Source organism: Schistocerca gregaria, chromosome X, assembly GCF_023897955.1.
Source record: "Schistocerca gregaria isolate iqSchGreg1 chromosome X, iqSchGreg1.2, whole genome shotgun sequence".
Classification (NCBI taxonomy): domain Eukaryota; kingdom Metazoa; phylum Arthropoda; class Insecta; order Orthoptera; family Acrididae; genus Schistocerca; species Schistocerca gregaria.
In genome coordinates, this window is record NC_064931.1 from 614,542,181 (window position 1) to 614,554,309 (window position 12,129).

General features: G+C 39.8%; 1 protein-coding gene across 9 annotated transcripts in view; it reads right to left on the reverse strand.

Moving 5' to 3' along the window:
* Positions 1-12,129, reverse strand: part of LOC126299402 (ATP-citrate synthase) — a 152,295-nt gene that overhangs the window by 49,068 nt on the left and 91,098 nt on the right. For all 9 annotated transcript variants that reach the window (XM_049991279.1, XM_049991276.1, XM_049991283.1 and 6 more), the window contains exons 5-7: positions 11,076-11,334; positions 2,479-2,691; positions 127-284 (exon numbers count right to left, since the gene is read on the reverse strand). In XM_049991279.1, coding sequence (XP_049847236.1) covers positions 127-284; positions 2,479-2,691; positions 11,076-11,334 — 630 coding nt within the window. The remainder of the gene's footprint in view (positions 1-126; positions 285-2,478; positions 2,692-11,075; positions 11,335-12,129) is intronic.

Genomic DNA, 12,129 nt, shown 5'->3' on the forward strand with positions numbered 1-12,129 from the left:
GAAAGGGGCGGAATATTACAATGGAAACATCCTCTGTATTGTTCAATGATGTATTTCTATTGTCGCAGACTTTGAGCACAAATTAAATAAACACTACTAAGAATTAAGAAAACATCATCACTGTACCTTAAACCCTCTTGATAATTTGGTCCAGCTCTTCTTACAAATATTGAAATATTATACTCAACTAGCTTTGGTTGAAATTCTTGAAGTGCCGTGACAATACCCTTGAATGTTGATGCAACATTTGTGAAATTTGCAATTCCTCCACCAATAATTAAAATCTGAAAACAAAAAATGTTGAATTAGTACTATCATTAAAAAAAGAATAAACTATACTAAAATACATATACACGAAGCACACTACACTATATGTAACAGGAAACTTTGGTATCGTAAGTTCAGAGAAACAGTGCTGTATCACAACACAAGTGGAAAGTCTGTAAATGGCACCTATGACGAATTTAATAAGAAAAGATTAAAATGCTAATAGTTTGAAGGATAAACAAAGTCCGTACTTTGCTATAACTTGTAATATGTAAAATTGGCCTAAATGCTATCAATTCTGTGACTGGTTGGTTGGCTCGTTGATTTGGGGGAGGAGATTGAACAGCAAGGTCATCAGCCCCATCGGTTTAGAGAAGGATGGGGAAGAAAAGTGGCTGTGCCCTATCAAAGGAACCATCCTGGCATTTGCCTGAAGTGGTTTAGGGAAATCAGAAAAAACCTAAATCAGGATGACCAGATGCAGTTTTGAACCTCATCCTCCCAAATGCGAGTCCAGTGTATCAATTCTATGGCAATGATTGCATACACACTGATGAAAGTAGTAAACTTACACCTAGTTGCCCTTATCAAACTTAATATCCCATCAACACTAAGATAGTGAATAACTGAAAGTTAAGAACAGTGTATAGGAATTAGTCAAGACCTCCTCAAAGACAACATCTTAACAGATAAACAACAGTTCTTACCAATTTCCATATGATAAGCTTATAAAGCTCATGAAACAAATGCAGTCTTTCAGCAGATGTAAAGTACAGTGCAAATAGTAAGTAATGACATGACAACATTGATCAATCTTCAATTACGACAGTATGAAATTTGTAAAGTACTATATTCATTAACATTTTGGTTGTATCAAGAACAAGGCCACATATTTCTCCATGAATTATTGGTACTTTACCATAAGTAAAAGAAATTAGATACATTTGTGACCATCATTTAAATTTTTTATCAAACGGCATTTCAAAAGTTTTGTCATATGTTGCAAAAATAGTCACATTTGGTAGAAGTTTGCATGTTCTAAAGCAGATTTTGACATGTGCTATGCCAAAGTGGAAAATTATTAGCCTGAGATGGTACTGCAGCATTGATATAAATGAAATTTTGGTTCTGATGTGTTGGTTCATGTTGCACAGTAACTTAAGTCAAGCGTCAACTTGATTTGCAGAATAATTCAGTTTATATAGCTTTCTGTAAGTCACCTCAAAAATGTTTCATTAAATAAAAATAAGCTGGGATACCATGACATTGTAAAATTCTGTTTTTTGTACCAACAAAAATTTATCTGAAGTTACTGACGACCTATAATGAATCGTCAGCTCCTGGATTATCAACAGTTAAGAAAGAGGCGCCTTAATTCAAATCTGATCAAATTACTCTTCAAGATGGTCCACATAAAGGACATCCCAAAACTGCAACCACAAGTGAAACACCAAGAAAGTGAAGCATATTTTATTGAACAATCTGCAACAAGTGAAAACACCAAGAAAGTGCAGAATATTTTATTGAACAATCTGCAGTTAATGGTATATGAAATAGCTGACACCATAGGCATTTGTTTAATGCTGGCCAAAAGTAATATGAAGATGAATCTCCATGCAGTGCTTGGACCACTAAAACAAAACTAAATGTGTGTCAATTTGTTGGTGTGGATGATAATTGGGTCCAAAAAAATGTCATCTCACAAAAAACCTGAGCTGATTATACTCACCACTATCTATAAATACAATCCCAGACAGTAAACATTCATTTATTAATTCATTTCATTTCATTTACTTGCAGCATGCCCCATTAAAATATTTCTAACACCATGGATCCAACTGCATTTATGTGAGATTTTATTTATTTATTTTGTCTGACATGGAAGAAATTTTGGTGTATCAAAAATATATCTATTGACTGTATAGATACACAACTTTTATTATAAAATCCCCAGATTTGACAGAGGATAACAAGTAATCGGTTCTTTCTGGCATCTTTCACTAAGATAGCACAGTTGCTGTTACTGTTGTGTTTGTTATACAAGCATATTGTGTTTCCTTTTTATTGTTAATAAAGATCATAGCAAATGGATACATCTGTTATATATGACATTGTTTTGAAGCTGGTTTATTTTAATAATGTGAAATTGTAAGATGCTGTGTTGCTTTACTTAATAAAATGACTTAGCAACAGGAAATAATAAATACTAACCTTTCCTTTTGGGTGTTTGGTCTGAGTCATGAGGCTAAGAATTGTTTTAGCATATTCGTATGTCTGCTGCTCTGATGGTGCACCACTGTATTCTCCATAATTAGCTAGCTCAGAAGCTCCTCCAAGATCACATATTGTGTCACTATAGATAACAGAAGCTCCACCACCAGCAACCATTGTCCAAATCCGTCCACTTTTGTTTAAAATAGTAAGCTGAAAATTGCACACAAAATTCAAAATATAAAACAGTGACTTTTGCAATGAATTATAATGTGTCACTATCTTAGGGCTTTTATATTATAAATTATCTGTATTATTCAATATTAATTAAATAAGAATTTCTTTTTGATTATCTGAAACAGTCTATATTTTGCGACAAAACAGACTGAGTTAGCCATCAGAGCATTATTTTATGTCGGTGTGTTGGTACACTGTGAAACTTGAGGCCACATTACATAATCAACACAAACAAGAAAATATTAATATACTCCATTACAACTACCATACACTTTTCTCATCACTGAGAAACTACTACGGTACATCAGTCAGCTCTGAACAGAATTACATCCAGTGGTGGAAACAACCATATCTCAATCACAAAATGCATTATTCAGGACATGTGTGCCTTGACATTTGATGTTAAACAAGTTTGTCTTAAGAAAACATGGTCAGTAAGTAATTTTCCTTACCAGCTGCTCTTGTGTGTACTTTCTCAACTTCAATTTGCTTTATGAAACAACCTTGTGGTTTGGGGAAGCAGATTTCCTTGCAAAAGTTTCAAACAGGGACCAATTATTTCTTTTTTACGTTCCTGGCTTAACAATACTGAATACACCATGTATAGTAATGGAATAATGGAACAATGAAAAATTCAGGATGGAATAGCAACTTCTACGTGTAAGTTCTGGGTCTGCTGATAGACCATTTTGGTATGGATCCCATACAACTGAGCAATATCTTAGGGTGGAATTCATAAGTGTTTTGTACACAATATATTTTTCCTAGTAGCCTATCAATGAAACCAGCATACACAGGCAGTAATGTTTTTTGATATCTTAGAAGATAAGAGTGACAATTTTACACAAACTTATTTCACACACTGCAAAGCTACCTGGGACCACGGGTATACAAATCATCACAGCCATTTTACGATGGATTAATATTAAGTATAACATTTTTTGGAAATCAATGTCTCTGTTTCACCTAATTTATCATTTTCTTTTTTTCGATACAATATCAGCAACAAAATCTACTGGTAGCAGATGTCATACGTGAAGTAGAATGTGAATTAAAAATGGCGAAATATCACCTGAGAGTGAATATGTCTATGAATCACTTTTTCACAGAAATTACATTAATAATGTTGATCAAAGCTTGTGTGTGTGTGTGTGTGTGTGTGTGTGTGTGTGTGTGTGTGTGTGTGTGTGTGTGTGTGTGTGTGTGTGTGTGTGGGTGGGAGGGGGGGGGGGTGAGCGCGCACTTGGGGAGGGGGGGGGGGGGGCTGGGGAAGGAGTACAGATGGTTTAGGCTCTGAATTAGTTGTTAAAGTCAGCACATTATGATGGAAGGCATGATTTGCAACTGGATGATCCAACTACCTCTTGTCTACAATTTGGGGGAGGCCATTCATGTGGATGGAGATGGTGATGCCTCTATGGGATCCCACATAGTGGTTGCATTTAAGTTGGTAGATCCCATAGCTATTTTCACATGTGGTCCTGCCTTTGATGTGGTACGATATGCCTGTGACAGAATCGGAATAGGTGGCAGTAGATGTACGAGACAGGTCTTACATCTACGCCTATTGTAGGGATATGAGCCATGGGACAAGGGGTTGGGAGCAGTGATAGAATTGGAATGGGCAAGAATATTTGTGGAGGTTGGATAGGCAGTGGAATACCATTGTGTAGCTGAAACCCTGGTGGAGAATGTGATCTAGCTGCTCCAGTCCTGGGTTGTACCGAGTCACAAATTGCAGTGCTCATGCTCCTTTGTGGTCAGTCAGTGGGAACTTTAGTATGGTAGGTGACCTCACCCCACCAATGTTTTGTGCATTCTCCTGGTTGTACCTGCATCATGCATCTTATACCTCACTGCCCCCCCCCCCCCCCCCTCTTCCCAATCATTGAATGTATTTACATCTGCTAGCTCCTTTCTCCACACACATCTATGCACTGACCTGCAGCATACTCAGTAATCACATTTTTATTTATCTTTATATTTACTTGCAAAACAGTCTTGAACCTGTCCCCCAAAAACCTCCATCCCACAGAAGTATCAGTCCTTACAAAGGCCTTACCTTTTGCACCACTCATGCAATCATACTGGTCTTTTTGCCACAGTGACCCCCCTCCCCCCTCCATTCCCAACTCTGATATGTTTCCTAAAGTACATAAATCCAACCACATAGGACATCCCACTATAGCAGGCCACTGCACTCCTACAGAGGGAATTTCTGCCCTTCCTTCAGCCTATTAGCCATAATTAAACCTTCTGCAGAAAAGACATTAAGCATTTCCTCTACTTGTTTTTCACAGTGCCTGTACCTTTCTCACCTGGTACCCTGCTTGTCAATGTCAATGCATCAGTGCCACCTCTCTCTATAGTCTCTTTGCAAAGACAAAAACAAATTCTAAGGGGGGGGGAGGGGAGGGGGGAGAGGAGGGAGAGCAGACAAAGCAATCTCAGCCCACTGACTCTGAACACATGGGCAGCCATAGAGTGAGGGTCAGTGAAGAGAGAACAAGCTACGCTTACATCAAGCAGATCTGGCAGCACACCTACACTCACATCAACTTTTGCTCCACGCAGCATTGGGAGTGCTCACTATTGGCTGTCAACTATTGCATGTCTACAAAAGTAGTTAATGAAATCAAAATTTATAGTTTCATGTTGAGTAATGGTGCTTGCTGCTACTAATTCCATATCAGTATCCATAAACAATTAACATTTAAGAAGAGTCAGTAGGAAAACTTATATTGTAGAAATAGAAAGAATGATTAAAATTTTGAACATGTATTAACAAATGTAACGCTGAATTTTAAGTACACATAGATCATTCGGAATGATAATGAGGACAGTCATTTCTATAACAATGTTTAAAAAAATGACAAGTGACATGATTTGTACCCAGTACTTTCAGTATACCAGCTAAACAACTTATTCCCTCGACTACACAGTTGTTTCAATAATCGTGGTTCTTACTGCACTTTTAGTCATGCAATGGATCACAGGAAATTATTTTTGTTGATTAGCGATAAATAATTGCAGGATGTGAAAATACTTGGGACCCTAACCTACACAACAGTGAATGTCTCAAAAAGTTTCCTATGTCTCAAAAAGTTTCCTTGCAAGGGAAAAGTACCAGGAATTCCTTAGATCAACAGCAGAGCTTTCTACATACACAAACAAAATTACCGTTTCAAAGTATTTCATACACAGAATGTCAAACTGAAAAATTTTAATTGAAATCTCCCAGGATTATGTTTCAAAAATTTCTGAATTATTCTCAGACTGTTAACACTTGTTCCTGAGTACGTCACTATTCATCTCACTGGCAGCGAGAGAGAGAGAGAGAGAGAGAGAGAGAGAGAGAGAGAGAGAGAGAGGCAACTTTATTTTTGCTGTGCTACTCACATCATTTAGTGCCAATGTTAATTATTTTTCTTGCTCCACTCTGTGAAGTGCCACAGCTCGCTCTTTTCCAAAGAATGGAAAGTGTCTCTGGTGTTGCCTGCTTCATCATTCATTAATATACGTATTAATTTCGACAGAACACAACACGGCACAACAATCATTTCACAATGGCTACATATACAAGATTCTATGTTACATTGCTGAGGCTGGCAGTGGCCCCACACAGGACAAGAGCCACTTGCAGTCTACCAACTTCAGCCACTCAGAACTAGGGAAATCTCATTCTTCTCTTTGTGAACAGACTGCACACTAATAACCCCAATGTTCACAGCCTTACCATTACTGAACACCACTTTTCTCAACATATGACTTACTCCAAGCTTACAATATTATTTCTGGTCACCATGACCAACTACATTCTCCCTCATAATTATTTCTCCTTTGTAGGCGTCATCTATAAATAAACCCAAAGTACAATGGGCACCCACATAGCACCACCTTATGCCAACATACTCATACATTCTGACAACTGATTAATGTGCTCAATATGGGGCGTGACCATCTCTGACAACAACACAGGCCAGGCAAAGACGGGGCATGCTGTGAATGATGTCATCAATCTCATGTTGACGCAATAACACCCATTATTCCTTCTGGTCTGCTCACAAGTCTTGGAGAGTGGTTGGTGGATGCTGACTTGATGCAACCCATCTCCCTAGTGCATCCCAGTGATGCTCTTTGGGATTCAAATAGAGAGAGCAAGCAGGCCAAGTCATTCGTGCAGTATCTTTCTTTACCAAGAAAACATCAGCAACCTATGCTCTATGAGTTCGAGCATTACCGTCCATCAGTACGAAGTTTCAGCCCACAGCACCTTGCAACAAATGCACATGAGGTCCCAAGATCTCATCACAATACCTGACAGCAGTTAAACCTTGCCCACCCATCCGAACAATTTAATGAAGAGGTGTTCGAGTGGTCAACATAATCCCTGCCCACAGCATTAGGGATCCGCCTCAATATCAGTCTCTTTCAACAATGTTTGAGTCCCAAGACTGTGTTCCATGTTCCCTCCCAATGCAAAATCCATCAAGAATCACTCTCCAGACCAAGTCTCGACTCATCTGTGGAAAAAACATTGGCCCACTGTTTCAATGGTCCAAGTGGCATGTTGACAACACCACTCTAGACATTCCCTTCTGTGAAGATGCATAAGAGGTACACTTACAGCAGCTCTCAGCCAATATAGGCCACTCTACCAAAGCCTTCCGTATACTTTTTGCCTCGATACAACACATCTAGCAGATGCTGCGAGGTCAGATGCCAGATGTGTAGTACTAAAGCAGTAACATCGTGACCTTGCAGCCAAATAACAGTCCCCTCTTTCTGATGTCACATGTGCTCAACCCTGCCCTGGTCTTCAGAATGCAGTTTCAGTCTCTATAAACTGTCGCCACATCCAACATACAACAAAATGATTAACGTTAAGCCATCAGCCACATCAGTTTGCAGCTGTTTTGCTTCCATTCTTCCTAAGGTCTTCCACCGCAGAGTGTCTGGTAAGCAGCTTCTCTGAGCCATAATGCACCACCTGTGACTGTGTACACAGTGATTGTGGATGTGTGACAACACAACAAACACTACCCCCATTTGATAGGTGCCCTGCACCATTGTTGTCGTAGTTGTCCTTTGACCGGAACGCCATCTTCTGTGCAGAAAATGATAGTAGGGACATCAGTTAACATTTTGTATGAGTATATCGTGAATTAGACACAGATTGGGGAAATATCAGTTTGTTGCTTTAATTTTGGACACGAGTACAGACGCAAGACCTGTCCCACATATCCTCCCCCTATCACCTGCACCTGTCCTGTCACAGGCATATCCTACATCATCAAAAGCACAGAGTGACCTGTGAAGGCGGCCAAGTGATCTACCAACTGAGATGTAACCACTGAGAGTCATTCTACAGGGGCGTGACCATCAACACGTTCTCTGTCTGCATGAATTTCCACCCCCAAAAAACTGAACCACAGACAGCTGGGGCATCCAACTGTTGGGCATGCTGCCCAACATGATGTGGTTGACTTCAGTGACTGCTCCACAGCCTGCGCTGTTTGGCTTACTCTCACAAATATGAAGGTGGGAACTCTCCTTGCAACATATCTTTCATTTCCGTAACCCCATTGACCTTGGTGTTTGCTAGTCCCTGTCCTCCACCTGCCTATCCCCTTCCCTGCTCCCAACCCAGCCCTATACATGCTTTCCATCTCACCAGCATCTGCATAGTCCTTTTCTCTTGTTTCCCGCCATTCCTCTTCGCGAAGCTGCACCGAGCCCATTATCCTGTCCCTGCCACATTTCTGTGTCTTCCACAGGCAGCACTAGCATCTTTCCCCACTCCTACTCCGCTATCCGGCCCTCCCACACACATATGAGTATTCTTTACCTCCATTACCAACATAAGCAAGATCATCGTTCATCTCAGATGCTGTCACAGTTGCACCTTAATACCTGGAAATGGCAGTAGCCCCATGTGTGTGAGGTGAGCTATGCACATGTGAGTATAACAAAGGACTTACTCCCATAGCCAAATAATATCTAGCAGTCTTATTCCAATATTGTTCTCTGCCACTCAGTGCCTCTCTATATGCTGAGTAGCAATTTATCCTTTCCATACATGATAGTGGAATTTACTTACTTAAATTCATAACTGAAATGTATATTTCTATCCCAAAAGTCTCATAAAAATGAACAAAAATAGTTAATAACTCATGTGTGTCTCATGAAATAAGAATTCACATTTACTCATGTTTTGGGAAACTCCTCTTTTTTCTCAATGATATGTCAATATTTTATGTTGTAGCTCAATTCTTAATTCACTTTTCTTCTATGACATCAAGTCACCCATTCACTGTAGTAAATATACAAACCAAGCACATTTTTCACTCTCCAGCAAGGTTGTGTCACGGTATTTTTTTTAAGCGTAATGGTAATGAGACTACAATCTCATTGCTAATGTAATTCCTAATTCCATAAAAACAGATGGTATCACCATTTCCAAAATGATAACGCTTGGTCACATAGGAGTCACCATGGAACAAAGACACACTAGCAAAAAAGAACAATGCACCACTGTGGAATTATCTGAATGGAACAGAAATTGGTAGATGTGATGAGCATGTACAGACAAACAGATGATTACAGTTTCAGATAAACTGGATGATTTCTTCAAGAGAAGGAGCTTCACAAACTGAGCAAGGCAACAATGCATTCGTCTACCTCTGGCCCTTATGCAAATAGTTATTCAGCTTTGCATTGATTGATAGAGTTATTGGATATCCTCCTGATGGATATCATGCCAAATTATTTTTAATTAGCATGTTAGATCACCAGAGTCCTTAGCCAGTCAGATGGGCCTGCCCATAATGCTCCAAATGTTCTCTACTGGGGAAAGATACAGTGACCTTGTGGCCCAAGGTATGGTTTGGCAAGCATGAAGACAAGCAGCAGAAACTCTTCATTGCAAGCTGGCAGGCATTATCTTGCAGGATGGATTGCCATAAAGGGCTATAAAATGTCACATAGAATTTCATCGACATACCGCTGTGCTGTAAGAGTGCCGCAGATGACAAGCAAAGAAGTCCAGTTATAAAAGAAATGGCACCCCAGACCATCACTCCTGGTTGTTGGGCTGTATGGTGCATGACAGTCAGGTTGGTATACCACAGCTGTCCGGAGTGTCTCCAGATCTGTCTCTGCTGATCATCATCAGGACTCGATTCTAAGTGGGAATGAAGACAAGTCTACTCCAGCCAATGAGATTCCAGGCTGAAGACATGTCTGCAGATGCCCCAGGCAGTGGTGGGATACCAACCTGACTGTTGCATGCTGTACAGCCCAACAACCAAGAGTGATGGTTTGGTGTGCCATTTCAGTTCATAGCAGGACCTGTTTGGTTGCCACCTGCTGCATTTTTACAGCACAGCAGTATGTTGACAATATTCCATGCCCTGTTCTGTTGCCCTCATGGAAAGCCATCCTGGGCTTACATTAAGCAAGATAATACCCAACCAACATGGCAAGATTTTCAACTGCTTGTCTTTGTACTGTAAACCCTATCTTGGGCAGCAAGTTCACCAGATCTGTCCCCAACTGAGAGCGTTTGGAGCAGTATGGGCAGGGCCTCCAACCAGCTCAGGATTTTGATGATCTAATGTGTGAGTGGACAGATTTGGCATGATACCACTCGAGAAGACATCCAACAACTCTACCAATCAATGCCAACTGGTTAACCATTTACATAAGATGAACCTACGCATTATTGTCTCGTTCAATTTGTTAAGCCCTTTTTATTGAATAAATCATCCAATTTTTCTGAAATTGTAATCATTTGTTTTCTTGTACATGTACATCATATCTATCGATTTCCACCCGATTTGGATAATTCCTTCATGGTCTCTCTCTCTCTCTCTCTCTCTCTCTCTCTCTCTTAAATAGCAAACAACTCAGTGCAGCCTGATCATCTAAACTCAACCCAACAGAGCAAGTTAAAACTTTCATTTCCCTCCCTCACCCCCCCCCCCCCCCCAATACAAGCTGCACTGAAAGCAGCTTTTCCATAACGACATTCACATTCAACAGAGCTTACAGAATTGTTTTTCATGGAATTTCAGCCGTTACTGGAATAAATAATGGTATATTTAACTGACATACCCATCTGGAATAGCTCAAACTCACTGGAAGTATAAACATAAATTTCTTGGGCAACATTGTGTTTCCACGCACAATTCATGATATGTTATATTTTATAATTTGTAACACAAAATTAATAAATTGAATGATAACCCCCCAACCCCCCCCCCCCCCCCCCACACACACACACACACACAAACCACTGCCAATTTTAATTACTGAGGGAACTATTTTAACTCATATCCACAAGTGAGATGGCATCTTACCTTTAGGGATGCTCCACTTTTAGCATCCAAATCAGCAATATAAGCCTCTTCAGGAAAAGCATCACGTCCAAATGGAGGTGGATAATCAATCTCACCCCATTTAGCACGGCATATGTAGTCTGCTGTTGCATCAAGCTTAGCAGCTAGATCCAGAATATAGATAGACTTCTCAGTAACAACTAAAGGATTTATTTCCAAGTACGTGAAGTAAAGTTCCACATACAGCTTATACAGTGATACAATAAATTGTGCTATTAATCTGAAATTAAAACAAATACAAACCATTTCACATATAAGTGTCTACTTAATTTTACATTTAACTTTTAGAACACAAAATAAACACAATATACAAGAGTTGGATGAAAATATGGAAGCACTGTGAGAAATGTATGCTTTAATATAAATGCAGATGCTAGCCAAGCTTACAGGTTGCACTGTTGTATTTCACCACAACCGGAAAAGCATTTGTGCAACGTTGACCACATGTTGCAAATGTCAGTTATGGCAAGAACAGTGTTCTATGTAATTGGGAGAGCATTATGTCAGAGCTACATGAATTTAAAAGTGGGCAAATTGTTGATGTTCACATGGTAGACATTTTCATAGCCAAGGAACCCGAAATGTTTGGCATTTCAAGAGACATCATATCAAAGACTTACACTGCACAGAGGGAAGTGGAAAAACATCATCTGCAAAGTCACAATGCAGAAGTAAGTGTGTGTTGAGTGATTATGATGGACAGTTATTGGAGAGGATCATAGCAAAAAATAAGAGGACTATGGCATTCCAGGACCCCGCTGTTACTCTGCAAGGTCATATTACTGCCAAGGATTGTGTGGCCATTTCGACCGATCAGGTCCATCACATGGTACAATGTTTGTCCCCTAATGCTGATGCTGTGGGCACTACAATGTATTGTCGCATCTCCCCTCAGCACCACAATCACCAGAGCTCAACATTATTGACGCTTTATGATCTACTTTGGAAAGAAGGGAGAAGGGTGCACGATTGCTATCCACCTCCTTCACTGTTACCTGAATTGCCATTATTCTGC